Source organism: Scardinius erythrophthalmus (assembly GCF_964197995.2).
Source record: "Scardinius erythrophthalmus genome assembly, chromosome: 16".
Classification (NCBI taxonomy): domain Eukaryota; kingdom Metazoa; phylum Chordata; class Actinopteri; order Cypriniformes; family Leuciscidae; genus Scardinius; species Scardinius erythrophthalmus.
In genome coordinates this window covers 40,450,137-40,475,420 of record NC_138236.1, presented here as the reverse complement: position 1 = coordinate 40,475,420, position 25,284 = coordinate 40,450,137, and the positions used below count along the sequence as shown (strand labels likewise).

The following is a 25,284-nucleotide window of genomic DNA, read 5'->3' as shown; positions in this document are numbered from 1 at the left end:
ATTAGTGTTATAGAGACGGCAGGAATATTAGTGTTATAGAGACGGCAGGAATATTAGTGTTATTATAGAGCAGGAATATTAGTGTTATTATAGAGCAGGAATATTAGTGTTATAGAGACGACAGGAATATTAGTGTTATTATAGAGCAGGAATATTAGTGTTATAGAGACGGCAGGAATATTAGTGTTATTATAGAGCAGGAATATTAGTGTTATTATAGAGCAGGAATATTAGTGTTATAGAGACGGCAGGAATATTAGTGTTATTATAGAGTGGAATATTAGTGTTATTATAGAGCAGGAATATTAGTGTTATAGAGACGGCAGGAATATTAGTGTTATTATAGAGCAGGAATATTAGTGTTATTATAGAGCAGGAATATTAGTGTTATAGAGACGGCAGGAATATTAGTGTTATAGAGACGGCAGGAATATTAGTGTTATAGAGACGGCAGGAATATTAGTGTTATTATAGAGAGGAATATTAGTGTTATAGAGACGGCAGGAATATTAGTGTTATTATAGAGCAGGAATATTAGTGTTATAGAGACGGCAGGAATATTAGTGTTATAGAGACGGCAGGAATATTAGTGTTATTATAGAGAGGAATATTAGTGTTATAGAGACGGCAGGAATATTAGTGTTTTTATAGAGCGGGAATATTAGTGTTATAGAGACGGCAGGAATATTAGTGTTATATAGACGACAGGAATATTAGTGTTATTATAGAGCAGGAATATTAGTGTTATAGAGACGGCAGGAATATTAGTGTTATTATAGAGCAGGAACATTAGTGTTATTATAGAGAGGAATATTAGTGTTATAGAGACGGCAGGAATATTAGTGTTATAGAGACGGCAGGAATATTAGTGTTATAGAGACGACAGGAATATTAGTGTTATAGAGACGGCAGGAATATTAGTGTTATTATAGAGCAGGAACATTAGTGTTATTATAGAGAGGAATATTAGTGTTATAGAGACGGCAGGAATATTAGTGTTATAGAGACGACAGGAATATTAGTGTTATAGAGACGACAGGAATATTAGTGTTATAGAGACGGCAGGAATATTAGTGTTATAGAGACGGCAGGAATATTAGTGTTATAGAGACGGCAGGAATATTAGTGTTATAGAGACGGCAGGAATATTAGTGTTATAGAGACGGCAGGAATATTAGTGTTATTATAGAGCGGGAATATTAGTGTTATTATAGAGCAGGAATATTAGTGTTATAGAGACGGCAGGAATATTAGTGTTATAGAGACGGCAGGAATATTAGTGTTATAGAGACGGCAGGAATATTAGTGTTATTATAGAGCGGGAATATTAGTGTTATTATAGAGCAGGAATATTAGTGTTATAGAGACGGCAGGAATATTAGTGTTATAGAGACGGCAGGAATATTAGTGTTATTATAGAGCGGGAATATTAGTGTTATAGAGACGACAGGAATATTAGTGTTATAGAGACGGCAGGAATATTAGTGTTATAGAGACGGCAGGAATATTAGTGTTATTATAGAGCGGGAATATTAGTGTTATAGAGACGACAGGAATATTAGTGTTATAGAGACGGCAGGAATATTAGTGTTATAGAGACGGCAGGAATATTAGTGTTATAGAGACGGCAGGAATATTAGTGTTATAGAGACGGCAGGAATATTAGTGTTATTATAGAGCGGGAATATTAGTGTTATAGAGACGGCAGGAATATTAGTGTTATTATAGAGCAGGAATATTAGTGTTATAGAGACGGCAGGAATATTAGTGTTATAGAGACGGCAGGAATATTAGGCTGCTGTCACTTTAAGAGCTGCACAGATCCAGTATACTGATACACATGAACACAGAAAACAGTGCATGGTTTAAAGTCATATTGAAATGAAGAATTGATAAGAGGAATCGAGATTTTACTTTTATAACAGGTATCCCGATTCCTGACACAGCGCAACCATCAACAATTACATCCCTCACAAAAATTCTACAGCCGTTCAAACTGTTGTGTGGATGTAATCCCAGACAGCAACATACTGTCGGCCCAGATCTGGTGCGCGTGGAATCCAGATGTGGGCCGGATCTATGTTGGTCTCTGTCTCCATGGTCTCTGTATAAGTGCGGGTGATGTGTGTCTCCTGCAGGCCAGAGGAAGGTGTTCGACCTGTCTCCGGGCAGCTGTCTCTTCCACAGCGAGGTCTACGAGAACGGCTCCTCCATCAGCTACGACGCCTGCACCGTCTGCACGTGTGTGGACTCTACGGTGGCCTGCAGGAGGACATGCTCCCCGCCCGGCACCTGTCGGGGCTCCGCCTGCTGTGAGGACTGCCAGACTCACCTTCAGATGGAGGATGTGAAGTACTGCAGGGTGAAGAGCAAAATATATAGGGTGAGGCGTCCACGAGCATGGACTAATCCCAGACTGCAACATAAGAGGCTTTCGCACCGGGTAGTTTTAGGAACTTAGATCCCAGAGAACTAATAGTTCCCCTAGGAACAGTTTCCTGGTAGCATTCGCACTGCCAGTAGGAACTCTGAAGTGACGTAAGCAAAGCTTGTTGTTGTGACTTTTATTTTGATGGAGCGACAGACCTTTATTTTGTTAGCGCTGAGAACGCCAGAGCTCGCATTATCTGTTCATTAGTTTACGATCTGTCTAACAGTCCTGTCTAATACGACATTAGATAGAACTGTTATACATAGAAAGTAGACCGTAATGAAAAGGTATTAGCGTATGCCGTGTGGTCCAGTGTCGCTGAGCATCTATCACTGTTTTACATGTCGGTAGAGTTAGTTTGTGGAGTAAATATATAGGCTGTAGAGTATGTGTGTGTACACACTTTACAAACAAGAGAATGTTTACACATACTCTATAATATGTGTGACTATAGAGCATGTGTGTAAAGTCACGGATAGTTCCTATAGCACTGGTTTAGGCCGACTCTGAAGTAGGAGTAAATTAGTTCCTCCAAAAGGAGTTCCTAGAACTAAATCGTTCCTAGTTCCTGCGGTGTGAACGCGGCAAAATCCGTGAACTTCCGCCAATAATTCTAGGAACTATGAAAAGGTTCCTCTGGTGCGAAAGCCCTTATAGTGTCGGCCCACATCCGGTACGCACTGAATCCACATAGAATGAATAGAATAGAACGAGGCATTTATATAGCGCTTTCATATGTACTACTGTACACCCAAAGCGCTTTACAGTCATATCAGGGGTCTCTCCTCAACCACCACCAGTGTGCAGCATCCACTTGGACATGTCCCAGATGTGGGCCGGATCTGGGCCGACACTATGTTGCTGTCTGGGATGTGTGTGTACAGTCTGATGAACTGGTTGATAAAGCCTGCATATATCAAGAGAATGAGTGTGTGTTTGTCTTCGTCTCTCAGGATGGGGACAGATGGTCGTCGGTGAACTGTTCTCTGTGCACATGTGTTAAGGGGAACATTCAGTGTCAGCCCAAGATTTGTGTTCCTATTACCAGCTGTCCCTCGGTAAGTCCTGCTTAACGTGACGCACAAGACACCTACCACCACCAGTCCTACTTTTACTCATACTGTACTTTATATATCACCGCTGTCGGGCAGAAACCTCGTATGCACAAAACCGCTACTTTTCAGGAAATGGAAAAAACACTATATTTTTAAATAATTAAAGTTGTCAAAGTTGATATTGTGGCTTTATATATGATCAGACACACGTGTCATTATATTATTAATATTTTACCTAGATCAAGCTCAGATGGAGTTATGAGAACGTCATTAGAACGACCGTTCATAAAACATTAACCTTTATATACTGATAGTGTTTCTTGAGTGAAGAAAACGCTGTAGTTGTTCTTTATTATCATTGCAGTGCAAACAAGCAGAGACGCTTCAACTGTGTGCAGCACGTCATGCATTATAGAGGTGTGGGCGGAGTTATGAGGTTTGACTGACAGTCTGAGGAGCCAATGGAGTTATGAGACAAGCTTTTAAATACTTTTCATTGGTTAGATATATGTAAAACTCACAGACAGACATGAAGGGTGACCAATAGTAATGAACTTATTTCAAAAACGTTAAAAAATCTAAACAGTAGTGTACATACATAAATCATAATTCATTTACAATTCAGACAGAGGCCTAACTCATTATTTTGTGACTAGTTACTCTGAACATTTCCTATGGATATATTCTGGATATTATAACCAAAGACTTTATATATAGAAAGACGGTGCACTCGATTTACTCATGACTGGGAGAGTGCAAAATTGTGGAATAAGTCCCGCCTTCTAATTAAAAGAGCCAATCGACAATTGGTAAAGTCATCGCAAATATGGCCGCCGAGTGAACAGACCTTCGTTTGCTGCGTTCCACTCCACTTTTAGACACGCACTTGCGAACTTCCCTAAGCACTTCCCCTCGGGGGAATCCCTGCCGCCATTTTGAAGTGCGTGAAGTGGACGAGGGAAGTTTATATGGACAGACCCTCGTTCCCTCGATTTTGACCGAGGGAGCGTGTCTACTTCATATGTACACTTCATGTCCCACAATGCAGTACGATTGTGACGTCACCACAGTTCTCGTCTAATCACCACCACAACAAACAACTCTATGATATATTAATTCAATTTTTTTTAATTGAAAACAACCCAAACACACCTATATACATTTTGATGCTGCATTAAACAAATTCATAAAGGGAAAACAAATGTAAATAATAAATCAACTCCACAGCTGATTCCAAGTGATCAAGAGCTTAGGACGTTCCAGTTCAGCCCATTGCAGTTTCCGCCAGTAGTGGGCACTCACAATGACGTACATCCGAGTGAACGAGACAGAGGGAAGTTAGCAAGTGAAGGGCATGATAATTTTGGACTGGAACGCAGCACTTGACAGGGACAATGTTATACGCAGCCTGTTTGGTTTTCTGTCTCTCTATGCACGTCTGTCTCTTTACAATGATTTGTCTTTCAGAATAAGATCCTGAACCGCACTGGCTGCTGTCCTGTCTGCACTGACAGTAAGTGGACTTCTTTACACAATCATCCTGCTGTGCAGAAGAAGACTTTAAAATCACTTTTGAACAATCAAACACAGGTTTTATAAAAGGACAAATTTTCTTGGTTAGAACTACAGTTTTTCTGTTTTACACCTGTCACACGCTCAACAGTGTATCTTTCAATTAAAAATTATAAGTGCTGTATGTTTGCCTTCTGTTTGCACACAAATATGCATTTTTTATTTAACACACCACAGGGTTCGTACAAGGTGCTTGAATTTGACTTTTTGAAATTTAAGTCCTGGAAAACCCTTAAAAACAGCCATATTTTTGAAGAGGTACTTGAAAAGTGCTTAAATTATTGATCATTGTTTGAAAATCATTTCGCACAATTATCGCTGCAGCCCGTCTGAGATATAGAGCTATTTCGCACATTCATTTTTCAGGTCAATCATATATTCATGGGGAAAACATCCGTGTGAATAAAGAAGGCGATTTCTTTTTCATAGTATGCTTTCAATGGTTCAGGGCATTCCCATGTCTGACAGCGCTGGTCAATGGATTGATCTCGACGAAGTGAAACATCAGATACCATATAGATGTAATTTGTGTAAAAAAAACGAATAAAATTAATAAAAATAGTGCTGATTGTAGTCCTTGAAACTCCTTGAAAGTCCTGGAATTTCATTTTACAGAATCTGTACGAACCCTGATACCAAGTCAGTACTTCACCAGCAAACACAATCTTCATCCCTCTCTCCATCCCTCTCTCCATCCCTCTCTCCATCCCTCTCTCCATCCCTCTCTTCATCTCTCTCTTCATCCCTCTCTCCATCCCTCTCTCCATCCCTCTCTCCATCCCTCTCTCCATCCCTCTCTCATCCCTCTCTTCATCTCTCTCTTCATCCCTCTCTTCATCTCTCTCTTCATCCCTCTCTTCATCTCTCTCTTCATCCCTCTCTCCATCCCTCTCTCCATCCCTCTCTCATCCCTCTCCATCCCTCTCTTCATCTCTCTCTCCATCTCTCTCTTCATCTCTCTCTCCATCCCTCTCTTCATCCCTCTCTCCATGCCTCTCTCCATCTCTCTCTTCATCCCTCTCTCCATCCCTCTCTTCATCCCTCTCTCCATCCCTCTCTTCATCCCTCTCTCCATCCCTCTCTCCATCCCTCTCTTCATCTCTCTCTCCATGCCTCTCTCCATCCCTCTCTCCATCCCTCTCTTCATCTCTCTCTTCATCCCTCTCTTCATCTCTCTCTTCATCTCTCTCTCCATCCCTCTCTTCATCCCTCTCTCCATCCCTCTCTCCATCCCTCTCTTCATCCCTCTCTCCATCCCTCTCTCCATCCCTCTCTCCATCCCTCTCTTCATCTCTCTCTTCATCCCTCTCTCCATCCCTCTCTTCATCTCTCTCTTCATCTCTCTCTCCATCCCTCTCTCCATCCCTCTCTTCATCCCTCTCTCCATCCCTCTCTCCATCCCTCTCTCCATCTCTCTCTCCATCCCTCTCTCCATCCCTCTCTCATCCCTCTCTCCATCCCTCTCTCCATCCCTCTCTTCATCTCTCTCTTCATCCCTCTCTCCATCCCTCTCTTCATCCCTCTCTTCATCCCTCTCTTCATCCCTCTCTTCATCTCTCTCTCCATCCCTCTCTCCATCTCTCTCTTCATCTCTCTCTTCATCCCTCTCTTCATCCCTCTCTTCATCTCTCTCTTCGTCTCTCTCTCCATCCCTCTCTTCGTCCCTCTCTTCATCTCTCTCTCCATCCCTCTCTTCATCCCTCTCTCCATCCCTCTCTCCATCCCTCTCTCCATCTCTCTCTTCATCCCTCTCTCCATCCCTCTCTTCATCCCTCTCTCCATCCCTCTCTCCACCCCTCTCTCCATCCCTCTCTTCATCTCTCTCTTCATCCCTCTCTCCATCCCTCTCTCCATCCCTCTCTTCATCTCTCTCTTCATCCCTCTCTCCATCCCTCTCTCCATCCCTCTCTCCATCCCTCTCTTCATCTCTCTCTTCATCCCTCTCTCCATCCCTCTCTTCATCTCTCTCTTCATCCCTCTCTTCATCCCTCTCTTCATCTCTCTCTTCATCTCTCTCTCCATCTCTCTCTTCATCCCTCTCTCCATCCCTCTCTCCATCCCTCTCTTCATCCCTCTCTCCATCCCTCTCTCCATCCCTCTCTCCATCCCTCTCTTCATCTCTCTCTTCATCCCTCTCTCCATCCCTCTCTCCATCCCTCTCTCCATCCCTCTCTCCATCCCTCTCTTCATCCCTCTCTTATCCCTCTCTCCATCCCTCTCTCATCCCTCTCTCCATCCCTCTCTCCATCCCTCTCTCCATCCCTCTCTTCATCTCTCTCTCCATCCCTCTCTTCATCTCTCTCTCCATCCCTCTCTCCATCCCTCTCTCCATCCCTCTCTCATCCCTCTCTTCATCCCTCTCTCCATCCCTCTCTCCATCCCTCTCTCCATCCCTCTCTCCATCCCTCTCTCCATCTCTCTCTCCATCCCTCTCTTCATCTCTCTCTCCATCCCTCTCTCCATCCCTCTCTCATCCCTCTCTTCATCTCTCTCTTCATCCCTCTCTTCATCCCTCTCTTCATCCCTCTCTTCATCCCTCTCTCCATCTCTCTCTTCATCCCTCTCTTCATCCCTCTCTCCATCCCTCTCTCCATCTCTCTCTCCATCCCTCTCTTCATCTCTCTCTCCATCCCTCTCTCCATCCCTCTCTCATCCCTCTCTCCATCCCTCTCTTCATCCCTCTCTTCATCCCTCTCTTCATCCCTCTCTCCATCCCTCTCTCATCCCTCTCTCCAGAGCCAGGCGTGTGCACCGTGTTCGGAGACCCCCACTACAACACGTTTGACGGACGCACCTTTAACTTCCAGGGCAGGTGTAAGTACGTGCTCACTAAAGACTGCTCCCCGGCGGCCAGCTTCACAGTGCTGGTGAAGAACGATGCTCGTCGCACACGCTCCTTCTCATGGACCACATCAGTGGAGCTGCACACGTCAGGCCTGAGCATCAGCCTCCACCAACACCTGACCGTACGCCACAACGGCACGCGCATCGCCCTCCCCTTCCACAGCACCGGGGTCCACATCGACCTGGACGGGTACCTGCTCAAGCTCACCACCATCGCAGGTGAGACCAGGTGCCTTTTAAAGAGGATTCTGCTGTTTCCCATCTTCTTCTCTCTTTAGTGTGTGATGTTGCTGTGTGATCATGAAGAAGCTCCAGCTCTTCTCTATATCAGTGTCAGTGTTTCTGAACTCCTGAAACGCCTCCATTGTAGTCTTGAGTTTCTTCCGGGAACGAACACGTCACAATATTCCTCATTTAAATAATTCATATGCAAAATAAAGGGGCGGGGCCTGGTTGAGTTAGTTAGTAGTGTGTTAAACTGGTGGTTATGGTAAGGGACGGGGCATTTCCCGAACACACTCGAAGCGCTCGACCAATCACAACACACTGCTCCAGCCGACCAATCAGAGCGCAGTGTGTTTTTCAGAAGGAGGGGCTTCATAGAGACAGGAAGTAAACAGAGCGTTACTGACAGACCGGTGCTGCGTTCCAGTCCACTTTTAGACACGCACTTGCAAACTTCCCTAAGCCCTTCCCCTTGGGGGAATCCCTGCCGCCATTTTGAAGTGCGTTCCACTTCGTGAAGTGGACGAGGGAAGTTTATATGGACAGACCCTCGCTCCCTCGATTTTGACAGAGGGAGCGAGTCTGCTTCAAATGTACACTTCAGGCACCTATATGTCCCACAATGCAGTACGATTGTGATGTCACCACAAAACAACCCATACACACCTATAAACATTTTGATGCTGCATTAAACAAATTCTTAAAGGGAAAAAAAATGTAAATAATAAATCAACTCCACAGCTGATTCCAAGTGATCAAGAGCTTAGGACGTTCCAGTTCAGCCCATTGCAGTTTCCGCCAGTAGTGGGCACTCACAATGACGTACATCCGAGTGAACGAGACAGAGGGAAGTTAGCAAGTGAAGGGCATAATTTTGGACTGGAACGCAGCATGGGAAGAGAGGAACCGCAACAATGGAGAATATGAGGAAAATAATCAACATTCAAGCAGGAAAACCTGTTCTAGTATAGCCTGAAAACTACAAGACTTTGTTAAAGGGCAGAATGTGGGCTCTTTAACCATCATTTAATTGATGGACCAGATGCTTATTGCATTGTGACTTCATTAGAGCTGGGCGATAATATAGTTTACATTTTGCAACATAAGCAATCAAGCAGTTGAAATATGTAATACAGTTTATATTTCCCTATGCAATTATAGTGTATGCATGCAGATGAAGTGGGACATATTTATATATCCAGCTGTCACTATATGACATTCTGGCCAAAATTGATTTATGTCGAGTCCTGTTTAAGGTGCACTGCTGATTCGAAAGTATTTACTGACTTTACTGAAAAAACAGTAAGAAAGAATAGGAGTAAGAATAGGAGTAAAGAGAAAGAAAAGGAATTTTCTGTGTAAGAATGAAGCAATTTAAGATTAGGTGCCTTGCGCAGTGTTGACCCTTGGACTCGCAACAGGACTGTGATTTCATTAACTCTCTCTCGCCTTTATGACCTTTGTGCTAGCAGCTCAAATCACTCGTTCTAACCTCGCACAGGTCACACAGCAGAGGGTCAGAGGTCAACACTCCTTTCTGTTTCAAAAGAGCATGTTCAATTTAAAGTGATTCTATAAAAATACAGCTTCATACTAGCTTCCGGTGAGCAATTCAACATGTCAAGTTTATTTCTATAGCGCTTTATTCAATACAGATTGTTTAGAAGCAGCTTCACATTAACAAAAAGCAAAATAAAATTATTCAATTATGAAAATAATTCAGTTTCAGCTGTAAAGCAGCTCTACAGTGTGAATGATAGTGCTGTTATTCGGCTCAGTTTGGTTCAATGTTGTTTCAATGCACTTCAATAACAGTGTCAGTGTATCAAAACTGATCAATTATGAAACGAGTCCAATTCAGTTATAAGCAGAAGACAACAGTCCCGATTTACAGGGAACCTGGCGAGGTTATGAATTATGAATTATGAACAAACGTTCTTCCAGTAATGTTGATAGAACATTCGTTCGGAGTTATCTGGTCTTTAATAATGTTCTCAAAACATTAGGACAAAAACATTATTTATACATCATTCACGGAGCATTTTCTCTGAAATGTTTTGGGCGTTTGTCTAATGTTTTTACTACTTGTTTCAGAAAAAAGTAACACTACCATAATGTTTGCAGAATGATACAATGGAATGTTCCCTTAACGTTCGTTTAACATTTTCAAAACATTTAAAAAACATTTAACTCATAACTTAACCCTGATAGTGTCAGTGTAGTAAAAGGGGTGGTTGATTATGATTTGACTTTTCTAACTTTAGTTAGTGTGTAATGTTGCTGTTTGAGCATAAACAACATCTGCAAAGTTACGACGCTCAAAGTTCAGAGCAAAGGGAGATATTTGCTTTTACAGAAATCACTGTTTAAGAACTACAACAAACGGCTGGTAGAGACTACACCACATTCCTCCCGGTTAGTGACATCACCAACCCTCAAATGTACATAAACCCCGCCCCCTGAACATGATTCATAGATTATCTTGACAGATTATGCTAATCAATGACTAGAAGATAACTACACATAAACTTCATAAACTCATCAACTAACCATTCAGAAATGTCCTGTTGCTTCTACATGTTGTCACTTCTTCTTGAGTCTCTCCATCATTCTGACTCCGGTTTGAACATAAAAGGCTAAAAGTTTTGACATTTTCAGTGTGTGTGTGTGTGTGAGAGATAAAAGGACACAAGCTGTTGTAGCTCCACCCCCTGTGCCGGGAGCAGCAGCTCATTTGCATTTAAAGGTACACACAAAACAGTGCGTTTTTGCTGCTTGTACATTTTGAGTACGAGAACCAGGTTTTGAAACTAGAAAAATGGTGTGAAGCAAGTTCTTTATTGATAAATGTAAATAAAACAAAAGAGTTGATTTTAAATTATTCAGAGCCTCTAACAGAAATAATGTTATGTGATCAAACTGTTGAAATTGTGAAGACTTTTAAGTATTTTGGAACCATGATTGACTGTAAATTGAATTTCTCTGATAATATGAATCTTATTTGTAAGAAAGCAAATCAAAGGCTATTCTTGCTAAGGAAATTGAGAGAATTTTCTGTCAGGATGTTCTGCAAATAGTTTATATAAGTTTAATTGAGAGTGTTTTAGGGTATAACATAACTGTGTGGTTCGGGTGAGTTACATCTGTGAAAAAAGTAAAATTAGACAGAATTACAAGAGTAGCAGGAGAAATTATAGGATCTAAGCAAAAGTCAGTTGCTCAATTATTTCAAATTGCTATACAGAGAAAAGCTTTGACTGTAACAAGAGACACAACACACCCCTTGAATCATGTTTTTGAATTATTACCATCGCGTCATCGCTACACCAAAAGCGATTAAAGCAATTTATAAACAAACTTTTGTACCAAATGCAATAAGTGTTTTGAATAAGAGGTAGGAAATGTGAATATTATCTTTGATATTGTGGATGTTGTGTATTGTTAAATGTATCGGGTGGATGTTGTGTTTTGTTAATTGTTTTTGTGATTGTATGGCGAGACCAAAGACTAAGCTAAGGCTGAACAATAAAGTACTAAAACTACTACTACTACTACTGCTACTACACACTCTGGGGACATCAAAGACTTATTTTACATCTTGTGAAAAGGGCATTAATACCACCCCTTTAAATTAGAAGAAAAGGTTTGTTATAGGTCTTAATTCCCCAGACAGGTAGAGCTCAGGTCCGGCCCACATCTGGACCGTGTGGAATCCATGTGGGCCGGATGTGAGCCGGATCTGGGCCAACACTATGTTGCTGTCTGGGTCTAGTCTACATATCTGTTTTTGCCTCCAGTGCTGCAACAAGTGAGTTTTAGAAATAAAAATATTCCATGTAGTCTCTCAATTAAAGGTGCACTGTGTAATATTTAGAAAGATCTGTTGACAGAAATGCGATATCATATACATGACTATGTTTTCAGTGGTGTATAAAGACCTTACATAATGAACCGTTATGTGTTTATTACCTTAGAATGAGCATTTCTCTCTACACACACCGCGGGTCTCCTTACATCGACATGTTTCTACGGTGGCCCTGAACGGACAAATGCAAACATCACTATGTTGTTCTTAATTTATCTTTGTAAAGAAACCTCATCTCTTAACTGTCTATTCTCGGCTGTCTCAGACGACGACATCATTTCCTGTCAGCCACCGTAACTTCTCTTGGGTGCAATTCACAACCTCACCACTAGATGCTGCTAAAAACTACACACTGCACCTTTAAGTAAATGATTTAGCCAAACGCTGGTGGAAGTGGTTTTTAGATAGCCTGTAACACCATCAACATCTCAAACATAGGCAAATGCATTATGTGTGTTTTCCCTCTCTCTTCGCCAGGCCTGGAGATCTCGTGGGACGGGGACAGTCTGGTGGAGGTGGTCGCGGCCCCGCATCTGAAGGAGCGTCTCTGCGGGCTATGTGGAAACTACAACGGTCACAGGCGAGATGATTTGCTCGGAGGAGACGGACAGTTTAAGTTTGACGTGGATGAGTTTGCCGAGTCCTGGCGTGTGGAGGACAACGAGATGTGTGAGGCTCCCAACCGCAAGCCCACGTCCTTCCTCTGTCCCGGCTCAATCAAAGTGAAGCTCCGCGCGCACAGAACCTGCCAAAAGCTCAAGTCCTGGGAGTTTCAGAAGTGCCATTCTGCTGTAGACTTTACCTCCTTCTACAAGTAAGTTCCCCAGTCATCATTATCAAACTAAAGGCTCTGAGGAAACTTAGCAGCATTTGAATCGTTGAATCTCTGAACATCAGATCTTTTCCTACATTTGAGATCTTTAGTCTAGAGTGATATTAACCCAGATTTAAAGGTGAAGTATGTATTTTTTTATTTTTTTTGTTAAAAGACATTCTCTTAACACATTTATTGATAATTAAATTGATTGGCTTCTAATAGTATGGCATTCATGGGTTTATCTCCCCAAAAAGTGTATACATTGAACCTCCTAGACACCATTAAAACATGAGAGCGTCCGCTCAGATCCGTAAATCACTATTAGCTACGGCTATATTGAGAGTTTGGGGCGTGGCTATTGTAGCAGGAGGAGAGTTTGGGGCGTGGCTATTGTAGCAGGAGGAGAGTTTGGGGAGTGGCTACTGTAGCAGGAGGAGAGTTTGGGGAGTGGCTACTGTAGCAGACTGAGAGTTTGGGGCATGGCTACTGTAGCAGGCTGAGAGTTTGGGGAGTGGCTACTGTAGCAGGCTGAGAGTTTGAGGCGTGGCTACTGTAGCAGGAGGAGAGTTTGGGGCGTGGCTACTGTAGCAGGCTGAGAGTTTGGGGAGTGGCTACTGTAGCAGGCTGAGAGTTTGAGGCGTGGCTACTGTAGCAGGAGGAGAGTTTGGGGCGTGGCTACTGTAGCAGGCTGAGAGTTTGGGGTGTGGCTACTGTAGCAAGCTGAGAGTTTGGGGAGTGGCTACTGTAGCAGGAGGAGAGTTTGAGGCGTGGCTACTGTAGCAGACTGAGAGTTTGGGGCGTGGCTACTGTAGCAGACTGAGAGTTTGGGGCGTGGCTACTGTAGCAGCAGGAGAGTTTTTTTGTTTTGTTAGAAGACATCCTCTTAACCCATTTATTGATAATTAAATTGATTGGCTTCTAATAGTATGGCATTCATGGGTTTATCTCCCCAAAAATTGTAAACATTGAACCTCCTAGACACCATTAAAACATGAGAGCGTCCGCTCAGATCCGTAAATCACTATTAGCTCAGGCTATATCGAGAGTTTGGGGTGTGGCTACTGTAGCAGGAGGAGAGTTTGGGGCGTGTTTACTGTAGCAGGAGGCGAGTTTTGGGTGTGGCTACTGTAGCAGATGGAGAGTTTGGGGAGTGGCTACTGTAGCAGGAGGAGAGTTTGGGGCGTGGCTACTGTAGCAGGCTGAGAGTTTGGGGAGTGGCTACTGTAGCAGGCTGAGAGTTTGGGGCGTGGCTACTGTAGCAGGCTGAGAGTTTGGGTAGTGGCTACTGTAGCAGGCTGAGAGTTTGGGGAGTGGCTACTGTAGCAGGCTGAGAGTCTGGGGAGTGGCTACTGTAGCAGGCTGAGAGTTTGAGGCGTGGCTACTGTAGCAGTCTGAGAGTTTGGGGCGTGGCTACTGTAGCAGGCAGAGAGTTTGGGGCGTGGCTACTGTAGCAGGAGGAGAGTTTGGGGCGTGGCTACTGTAGCAGGCTGAGAGTTTGGGGTGTGGCTACTGTAGCAGGCTGAGAGTTTGGGGAGTGGCTACTGTAGCAGGAGGAGAGTTTGAGGCGTGGCTACTGTAGCAGACTGAGAGTTTGGGGCGTGGCTACTGTAGCAGGCAGAGAGTTTGGGGAGTGGCTACTGTAGCAGGCTGAGAGTTTGGGGAGTGGCTACTGTAGCAGGCTGAGAGTTTGAGGCGTGGCTACTGTAGCAGTCTGAGAGTTTGGGGCGTGGCTACTGTAGCAGGCAGAGAGTTTGGGGCGTGGCTACTGTAGCAGGAGGAGAGTTTGGGGCGTGGCTACTGTAGCAGGCTGAGAGTTTGGGGTGTGGCTACTGTAGCAGGCTGAGAGTTTGGGGAGTGGCTACTGTAGCAGGAGGAGAGTTTGAGGCGTGGCTACTGTAGCAGACTGAGAGTTTGGGGCGTGGCTACTGTAGCAGACTGAGAGTTTGGGGCGTGGCTACTGTAGCAGCAGGAGAGTTTTTTTGTTTTGTTAGAAGACATCCTCTTAACCCATTTATTGATAATTAAATTGATTGGCTTCTAATAGTATGGCATTCATGGGTTTATCTCCCCAAAAATTGTAAACATTGAACCTCCTAGACACCATTAAAACATGAGAGCGTCCGCTCAGATCCGTAAATCACTATTAGCTCAGGCTATATCGAGAGTTTGGGGTGTGGCTACTGTAGCAGGAGGAGAGTTTGGTGCGTGTTTACTGTAGCAGGAGGCGAGTTTTGGGTGTGGCTACTGTAGCAGATGGAGAGTTTGGGGAGTGGCTACTGTAGCAGGAGGAGAGTTTGGGGCGTGGCTACTGTAGCAGGCTGAGAGTTTGGGGAGTGGCTACTGTAGCAGGCTGAGAGTTTGGGGCGTGGCTACTGTAGCAGGCTGAGAGTTTGGGTAGTGGCTACTGTAGCAGGCTGAGAGTTTGGGGAGTGGCTACTGTAGCAGGCTGAGAGTCTGGGGAGTGGCTACTGTAGCAGGCTGAGAGTTTGGGGAGTGGCTACTGTAGCAGACAGAGTTTGGGGAGTGGCTACTGTAACAGGCTGCGAGTTTGGGGAGTGGCTACTATAACAGGCTGAGAGTTTTGGGCGTGGCTACTGTAGCAGGAGGAGAGTTTGGGGCATGGCTACTGTAGCAGGAGGAGAGTTTGGGGCGTGGCTACTGTAGCAGATGGAGAGTTTGGGGCGTGGCTACTGTAGCAGGAGGAGAGTTTGGGGCGTGGCTACTGTAGCAGGAGGAGAGTTTGGGGCGTGGCTACTGTAACAGGCTGAGAGTTTGGGGAGTGGCTACTGTAAGAGGAGGAGAGTTTGGAGCGTGGCTACTGTAGCAGGCTGAGAGTTTGGGGAGTGGCTACTGTTGCAGACAGAGTTTGGGGCGTGGCTACTGTAGCAGGCTGAGAGTTTGGGGTGTGGCTACTGTAGCAGGCTGAGAGTTTGGGGAGTGGCTACTGTAGCAGGAGGAGAGTTTGAGGCGTGGCTACTGTAGCAGGAGGAGAGTTTGGGGCGTGGCTACTGTAGCAGGCTGAGAGTTTGGGGCGTGGCTACTGTAGCAGGCTGAGAGTTTGGGGAGTGGCTACTGTAGCAGGCTGAGAGTTTGGGGAGTGGCTACTGTAGCAGGCTGAGAGTTTGGGGAGTGGCTACTGTAGCAGGAGGAGAGTTTGAGGCGTGGCTACTGTAGCAGGAGGAGAGTTTGGGGCGTGGCTACTGTAGCAGGCTGAGAGTTTGGGGCGTGGCTACTGTAGCAGGCTGAGAGTTTGGGGAGTGGCTACTGTAGCAGGCTGAGAGTTTGAGGCGTGGCTACTGTAGCAGGAGGAGAGTTTGGGGCGTGGCTACTGTAGCAGGCTGAGAGTTTGGGGAGTGGCTACTGTAGCAGGCTGAGAGTTTGAGGCGTGGCTACTGTAGCAGGAGGAGAGTTTGGGGCGTGGCTACTGTAGCAGACTGAGAGTTTGGGCCGTAGCTACTGTAGCAGACTGAGAGTTTGGGGAGTGGCTACTGTAGCAGGAGGAGAGTTTGAAGCGTGGCTACTGTAGCAGGAGGAGAGTTTGGGGCGTGGCTACTGTAGCAGGTAGAGAGTTTGGGGCGTGGCTACTGTAGCAGGCTGAGAGTTTGGGGAGTGGCTACTGTAGCAGGCTGAGAGTTTGAGGCGTGGCTACTGTAGCAGGAGGAGAGTTTGGGGCGTGGCTACTGTAGTAGACTGAGAGTTTGGGCCGTGGCTACTGTAGCAGAATGAGAGTTTGGGGCGTGGCTACTGTAGCAGGAGGAGAGTTTTTTTGTTTTGTTAAAAGACATTCTCTAAACCCATTTTTTTGATAATTAAATTGATTGGCTTCTAATAGTATGGCATTCATGGGTTTATCTCCCCAAAAAGTGTAAACATTGAACCTCCTAGACACCATTAAAACATGAGAGCGTCCACTCAGATCCGTAAATCACTATTAGCTCAGGCTATATCGAGAGTTTAGGGCGTGGCTATTGTAGCAGGAGGAGAGTTTGGGGCGTGTTTACTGTAGCAGGAGGAGAGTTTTGGGCGTGGCTACTGTAGCAGATGGAGAGTTTGGGGAGTGGCTACTGTAGCAGGCTGAGAGTTTGGGGAGTGGCTACTGTAGCAGGAGGAGAGTTTGGGGCGTGGCTACTGTAGCAGGCTGAGAGTTTGGGGTGTGGCTACTGTAGCAGGCTGAGAGTTTGGGGTGTGGCTACTGTAGCAGGCTGAGAGTTTGGGGAGTGGCTACTGTAGCAGGCTGAGAGTTTGGGTTGTGGCTACTGTAGCAGGAGGAGAGTTTGAGGCGTGGCTACTGTAGCAGTAGGAGAGTTTGGGGCGTGGCTACTGTAGCAGGCTGAGAGTTTGGGGCGTGGCTACTGTAGCAGGCTGAGAGTTTGGGGAGTGGCTACTGTAGCAGGCTGAGAGTTTGAGGCGTGGCTACTGTAGCAGGCTGAGAGTTTGGGGAGTGGCTACTGTAGCAGGCTGAGAGTTTGGGGAGTGGCTACTGTAGCAGGCTGAGAGTTTGAGGCGTGGCTACTGTAGCAGGAGGAGAGTTTGGGGCGTGGCTACTGTAGCAGACTGAGAGTTTGGGGAGTAGCTACTGTAGCAGACTGAGAGTTTGGGGAGTGGCTACTGTAGCAGGAGGAGAGTTTGAGGCGTGGCTACTGTAGCAGGAGGAGAGTTTGGGGCGTGGCTACTGTAGCAGGCAGAGAGTTTGGGGCGTGGCTACTGTAGCAGGCTGAGAGTTTGAGGCGTGGCTACTGTAGCAGGAGGAGAGTTTGGGCGTGGCTACTGTAGCAGACTGAGAGTTTGGGCCGTGGCTACTGTAGCAGACTGAGAGTTTGGGGCGTGGCTACTGTAGCAGGAGGAGAGTTTTTTTGTTTTGTTAAGAGACATTCTCTTAACCCATTTATTGATAATTAAATTGATTGGCTTCTAATAGTATGACATTCATGGGTTTATCTCCCCAAAAAGTGTAAACATTGAACCTCCTAGACACCATTAAAACATGAGAGCGTCCACTCAGATCCGTAAATCACTATTAGCTCAGGCTATATCGAGAGTTTGGGGTGTGGCTATTGTAGCAGGAGGAGAGTTTGGGGCGTGTTTACTGTAGCAGGAGGAGAGTTTTGGGCGTGGCTACTGTAGCAGATGGAGAGTTTGGGGAGTGGCTACTGTAGCAGGAGGAGAGTTTGGGGAGTGGCTACTGTAGCAGGAGGAGAGTTTGGGGCGTGGCTACTGTAGCAGGCTGAGAGTTTGGGGAGTGGCTAATGTAGCAGGCTGAGAGTTTGGGGTGTGGCTACTGTAACATGCTGAGAGTTTGGGCAGTGGCTATTGTAGCAGACAGAGTCTGGGGAGTGGCTACTGTAACAGGCTGAGAGTTTGGGGAGTGGCTACTGTAACAGGCTGAGAGTTTGGGGCGTGGCTACTGTAGCATTAGGAGAGTTTGGGGCATGGCTACTGTAGCAGGAGGAGAGTTTGGGGCGTGGCTACTGTAGCAGATGGAGAGTTTGGGGCGTGGCTACTGTAGCAGGCTGAGAGTTTGGGGAGTGGCTACTGTAGCAGATGGAGAGTTTGGGGCGTGGCTACTGTAGCAGGCTGAGAGTTTGAGGCGTGGCTACTGTAGCAGGAGGAGAGTTTGGGGCGTGGCTACTGTAGCAGGCTGAGAGTTTGGGGTGTGGCTACTGTAGCAGGCTGAGTGTTTGGGGAGTGGCTACTGTAGCAGGAGGAGAGTTTGAGGCGTGGCTACTGTAGCAGACTGAGAGTTTGGGGCCTGGCTACTGTAGCAGACTGAGAGTTTGGGGCGTGGCTACTGTAGCAGGAGGAGAGTTTGGGGAGTGGGTACTGTAGCAGACTGAGAGTTTGGGGCGTGGCTACTGTAGCAGACTGAGAGTTTGGGGCGTGGCTACTGTAGCAGGCTGAGAGTTTGGGGAGTGGCTACTGTAGCAGGCTGAGAGTTTGGGGAGTGGCTACTGTAGCAGGAGGAGAGTTTGAGGCGTGGCTACTGTAGCAGGAGGAGAGTTTGGGGCGTGGCTACTGTAGCAGGCTGAGAGTTTGGGGTGTGGCTACTGTAGCAGGCTGAGAGTTTGGGGAGTGGCTACTGTAGCAGTCTGAGAGTTTGGGGCGTGGCTACTGTTGAAGGAGGAGAGTTTGGGGCGTGGCTACTGTAGCAGTCTGAGAGTTTGGGGCGTGGCTACTGTAGCAGGAGGAGAGTTTGGGGCGTGGCTACTGTAGCAGGAGGAGAGTTTCGGGTGTGGCTACTGTAGCAGGAGGAGAGTTTGGGGTGTGGCTACTGTAGCAGACTGAGAGTTTGGGGCGTGGCTACTGTAGCAGTCTGAGAGTTTGGGGCGTGGCTACTGTAGCAGTCTGAGAGTTTGGGGCGTGGCTACTGTAGCAGTCTGAGAGTTTGGGGAGTGGCTACTGTAGCAGTCTGAGAGTTTGGGGCGTGGCTACTGTAGCAGTCTGAGAGTTTGGGGCGTGGCTACTGTAGCAGGAGGAGAGTTTGGGGCGTGGCTACTGTAGCAGGAGGAGAGTTTGGGGTGTGGCTACTGTAGCAGACTGAGAGTTTGGGGCGTGGCTACTGTAGCAGTCTGAGAGTTTGGGGCGTGGCTACTGTAGCAGTCTGAGAGTTTGGGGCGTGGCTACTGTAGCAGTCTGAGAGTTTGGGGTGTGGCTACTGTATCAGGCTGAGAGATTAGGGCGTGGCTACTGTAGCAGGGCAGAGCCACAGGGTGTTTAGTCGGTGTGGGATCATGATTGACACACTACATGGGAAAAGCTTCTTCATTCATCTTCAGTTACAGAAGCACAAGGCAAAATTCTTTGTATTTAGGCCTTCGGAGATTAAACAGGTCATGAACACGTCAAAGCGAATGGAACATTCCGATGTTACGCGCCTCAACAGTTGTGGCACGTCTATAAATGTGCCTGGTGCAGACACATTGGATGGGTTTATTATAAGCGAGATGCTCATGATCACTCTAGACAGTGTTTGCTACTCAATTACTCATGACACATAAAACAACCCATCTAAAAGTATTCCTATAATGTTGGAGTATTTATTAAAAGTAGCCCACTTTCCCCTGTTGAGACATGCCTTCACAAGCACCCGTCAGAGCTGGGTGTGTGATGTTTGAGGAGAGTAAGGGGTGTTTGCAAATTATGCTGTATTTCTGTAATTCCTCTAGGGGCCACTAGTGCCGTAGAAACTACATACTTCACCTTTACAGGGCAACAATAGAAAAAGTGAGGTCACTATCAGATTTGACTGTCTGAGGGAAAGTATAGTAATATAGGCAAATTATTATAGCATGAGTATAGGGAAGGACCATTTGTTTTCCATTGAATGGTTGATGGACGTTGAGGAAAAAGTATGGTTTATTATTTTTGGTATTCCATTTCGGTGATGCTGGCGGTGTATATATTACGCACTTTTTCAATGCTAACTCTGAAGAAGTCAGTGAGATTAACTACTAAAACTCATTCTGCTTCCTCCTCACTGTATCTCTGTCTCTCCCCATGTCTTCCTCTCTTTAGGTCATGTGTCACGGACATGTGTGAGTGTCCAGTGCATAAGAACTGTTTCTGCGAGTCCTTCATAGCATACAGTCGAGCGTGTAAGAGAGAGGGCATCCTTGTGCACTGGAGACCAGAGCTCGCCTGCATCAGTGAGTCACACCTGACACATTTATTTATATATACATTTATTTTGAATACAACAGGTTAATTGCCGGTATTCGGTAATGCGATAAATCGCGGTAATGAATATGCACAATATTGTTATCGCGGGCACTTCAAAATACCGTGAAAAATAATAGATCCGAATTTAGATTTTTAGAACGCGCATTATAGCTTATTTTCAATCAACCGCTTAAAAAAACTGCGTATATGCTGTGCGAAACACGTGCGCACTCTGATGTAAACAATCGCCACGTGTATAAGCATGCGGCCGGTGCGCACTTCTAGTCTAATGTAAACAGTCCTCATATGGAGACGCAGCATGGTGGAAGGAGGAACGCCGCCGCCTACAGTCTATGGCCGCTGCCGATCTATCCGGATCCATCCCGCTTCTAAAAGCAGAGCTACCAACTATATTACCAACTCGACGCATTCAGCGCGAGACTCTTCACACGCTCACGCCACACATCCGTTTTCTCACGCAGAGAAAAATCGCGGAGCAAAGAGGACACGAAGACCGTCAAACAAGACAGAGCAGGTTACTTTTGATATGAAACAGGAGAACAATTGTGTCACAGAACGTTACATTTTAACCATTTAATGTCCAGCATGTTAGATGACTAAAACAAATAGATATTTGTATTTTAGTATATAGTATTTTGCTGAATATGTGCACTGCACTTTTTTACATATTTATTATATTTTTACTTGTGTCATTACATAATTGTTATTATAATGAAAACCACATTATATTTGATTTAATTAGTTATTTGTAACCTTTAATAATACCAGCTGATAGGGCTCTATGGTTACATAGCATTATGTGAGATATTTTTTTTTTCATGAGAAAAAAACAACATGTGGGCTTTCTACTGTAGCCTTCCTAATATTTATCTAAAATGAGTCAATATTGAATCAAGATTTAAATCAAATCCCAAGTATTGAATTGAAATCGTTAAATTTGTGTTAAGCAATACAAACCGTAGCCTGCAGTCATTGTACCATGTAATCATTGTAACATGTTGTCACTAAACTTAATAAAATTCAGTTTAGTTACCAAATGTTTTGACAATCACAATTACACCTTGTGATGCAAGTTTTATTTTTATTTTTTACACCCCCCCCCCCCCCCCCCCCCCCCCCCCCCAATCCATCTGTTTCTCATGTGCAATTAAAATATCGTGACAATACCGTATGCCGTGATAAAAGATCACTCAATTAATCGCAGCATGAAAATGTGATACCGGCACATGCCTATTGCCTATATTTAGGAAATTGTGAAAAAACACAGAACATGTTTTGTGTACTAACCATTCCTCTCCTTACATTCTAAATGTTTTGTGATTGAATGAAAGTGGATGTCCCTGATCCTGATGTCTAGAGTGACATTAAAGAGCTCATGCTTTTTTACATCGATCTTCAGTGTGTGATGTTGCTGTGTGATCATGAAGAAGCTCCAGCTCTTCTCTATATCAGTGTCAGTGTTTCTGAACTCCTGAAACGCCTCCACTGTAGTCTTGAGTTTCTCCCGGGAACACGTCACAATATTCCTCATTATAATAATAAATACGCATAATAAAGGGGCGGGGCCTGGTTGAGTTAGTTAGTAGTGTGTTAAACTGGCGGTTATGGAAAGGGGTGGGGCATTTCCCCAACACACTCAAAGCGCCCGACCAATCACAACACACTGCTCCAGACGACCAATCAGAGCACAGTGTGCTTTTCAGAAGGAGGGGCTTCATAGAGACAGGAAGTAAACAGAGCGTTACTGACAGACTGGGAAGAGAGGAGCCGCAACAATGGAGAATATGAGGAGAATAATCAACATTCAAGCAGGAAAACCTGTTCTAGTAGAGCCTGAGAACTACAAGACTTGTATGTGGGCAGAATGTGGGCTCTATAACCCTAAGGAGCAACAGTTCCTGTGAATGAGCAGAAATGAACTGTATCTGATCCTGCAGAACGAGTTCCTCTGAAACCCTCCTCCTCCCCAGCACCACTTGTATATTATTGGGATATTATGAATCTATTTGTGCAGCAGCATCAAAAAGTGGTCCTCATATCTGGGCTTTATTTATGATAACGCACAGCTATGACTGCTTCACCGCGCAGATCTGTGTATCACTGAGCAACACCCTTAGCACTCAGATTAAAAAATGCTGGCATCATTCTAATATGTTGATTAGATACATTTTAAACAAAGAAACAACATTTTTTAGAGCTGTATCTGTTCTTCATATTTGACTAGTGTTCATTTCTTTTTTCTGCTGTAGGCACACACTGCAAAAACGGTGCGGTTTATGACACATGTGGACCCGGCTGCACTAAAACCTGCCACAACTGGAACGAGGTCGGCCCGTGTCACAGACCCTGTGTGGCCGGCTGCCACTGTCCTGCCAACCTGGTCCTGTTTCAGGGACACTGCGTTAAACACACAACCTGCCCCGGGCCATGATGACCCACGTGACCTGTACAGGAGATCCAAACACACAGGGGAGAAGAGAGCTGGGCAAACAGGACTGTACAAGCGGCAACCCTCCGTTCTCTCTCTCGAATCACACTGAAGTGATTAAACTGCAGTTCATCCACTGGCCACTAGAGGCTATAGAAGAGACTCAGTCCCATAGACCTCCATGTTAAAATGCCCAACTTTACAGCAGAAATAAACATGTTCACAGTCTGGTGCTAAAAGTGGTTTTGGTCTATCGCTAATTTAGCTCTTCATGACGACTGTGAGGGGGGTGAATTATTTTACAACTCATCCGTTTAAATAAAATTTAAGCCTTACTAGCCGCTTGTCTGCTAGCGTTAGCGCCACGTCACCTCAGCTAATCCGCCTCGCTGCACATTTTCGTTTATCCGGGAGTGACGCTGCCAAGATGGCGACGGCCGGCTCCGCCCACTTTGGGCTTCAGGAACACTACGGGTGACGTCACGCACACTGCAAACATATTGTTATACAGTCTATGGACTGTACAGGACTCAGATAGTCATAAACTGTGCCTTGGCCCGGCTCCTCCATCACTCGCTCCCAGGATTTGGTTTTCACCACTGAAGTGCCTTACCGCTGGAATTAACTCATTCCTGAAGCTTCAAAATAAAGGACCTGAACTGGACTTACATCAGGGCTATATGGCAAACATGAACAATAGTATTATCCATTTATTGGGTCAGCCAGTATTTAACACACAATTTCTTGTTTGAAAGGGAAACTATTTATGTATTTGTTGTTAATTTTGTAAGTCGGGGACTCAAATGTGACTGTTATAGCTTTAAAGAGAAGTGTACTGTATTGATCCAGCCCAGTGTTCATACACTGATGTGTGTGTGTGTGTGTGTGTGTGTGTGTGTGTGTGTGTGTGTGTGTGTGTGTGTGTGTGTGTGTGTTGTTATACCTGTACATTTCACTTGACTCAGTAAGATATTATATATATGACCAGTATAAAGCTTATATACTTTTTCAGAAATAAGCCAGTTTTTCTTTGGAGGTGTTTGTCACAGCTCAGGTTCAGATGTTCCACGTGTGGATTCGGGATCGGGATGCGGAGGGATTTTGCACCCGAGGAAAAAGATCCCAAAAAGAACTAAAGCCAAAAATCAACATGTTATGTGAATTGTGGCAAGAATTTTCTCAAGGTACATGAAAATGGACTTTTAAATTGATAAAACTTTGCAATACCGACCTGAGCGTTTAGTGTGTTGTGTGTTTCCAAGTCCTGTGGTTTAGTTGAGTGTTATTTAATGATGTTTTATTAACAAGGTTCGGGAGGAGCACGTTCAGATAATTAACACAGGTGGAGAGCACTCAGCAATCAATGGTAAGAGGTGGATATATACTCAGCAGTCTCACCTCATTCCATTGACAGTTTTTTGCAGCATCCCTCCACCACCCCTTCTCCACGCTTCTAGTCCTAAACACTTACATACGGGGGAGTACTCTGGGTTCGGGCCGAACTCCGAGCTCGGAGCCCTCCCTCCGGACAGCACGCCAAATACGCATTAAACTTTACCTCTTCAAATTATATGTAAGTGTGAACTCGTGAAAACTACATTAATCCTGACACACTCACTCACACACACACATTCACCCTCACACTCACTCACACACACACACACACACACACACACACACACACTTTCTCTCGCTCTCTCTCTCACACACACACACACACACTCGAACACACATTCACACTCACTCACACACTCTTTCTCTCTCTCTCTCTCACACACACACAGACTCACACTCGCACACACATTCACACTCACACACACACTCTTTCTCTCTCTCTCTCACACACACACAGACTCACACTCGCACACACATTCACACTCACACACACTCGCACACACACTCTTTCTCTCTCTCTCTCTCTCTCTCACAGACACACACTCACAATCACATACACACTCGTGCACACACAAACACACGCGCACACACACACACACTCCAGACCTGATGAAGGACCTGCACCTGGACACACACACACACACACACACACACTCACACACACACACACACACACACACACACACACACACACACACACACACACTCACACACACACACACACACTCCAGACCTGATGAAGGACCTGCACCTGGACACACACATACACTCCAGACCTGAAGGGCCTGCGCCTGGACACACACACACACACACACACACTCCAGACCTATGATAAGAGCGCTCTCTTCCTGGTTGCGGGGACTCTTATTTTGACGGAACGCAGCTCATTCGGTGGAGTGCGTGGCGTGCTTCAGAGTGCGCGCGCGCCGCGATCCAGTCTTGCATCAGCCGTCATCTTCAGTCATAGATATAAAC

General features: G+C 45.3%; 1 protein-coding gene across 1 annotated transcript in view; it reads left to right on the top strand.

Moving 5' to 3' along the window:
• Nucleotides 1–24,147, top strand: part of bmper (BMP binding endothelial regulator) — a 68,703-nt gene extending 44,556 nt beyond the window's left edge. Inside the window, exons 8-14 of the mRNA XM_081388452.1 lie at nt 2,139–2,383; nt 3,385–3,489; nt 4,954–4,999; nt 7,795–8,121; nt 12,470–12,806; nt 20,322–20,452; nt 22,736–24,147. Coding sequence (XP_081244578.1) covers nt 2,139–2,383; nt 3,385–3,489; nt 4,954–4,999; nt 7,795–8,121; nt 12,470–12,806; nt 20,322–20,452; nt 22,736–22,917 — 1,373 coding nt within the window. The 3' untranslated portion in view covers nt 22,918–24,147. The remainder of the gene's footprint in view (nt 1–2,138; nt 2,384–3,384; nt 3,490–4,953; nt 5,000–7,794; nt 8,122–12,469; nt 12,807–20,321; nt 20,453–22,735) is intronic.
• The last annotated feature ends 1,137 nt before the right edge of the window (nt 24,148–25,284 follow it).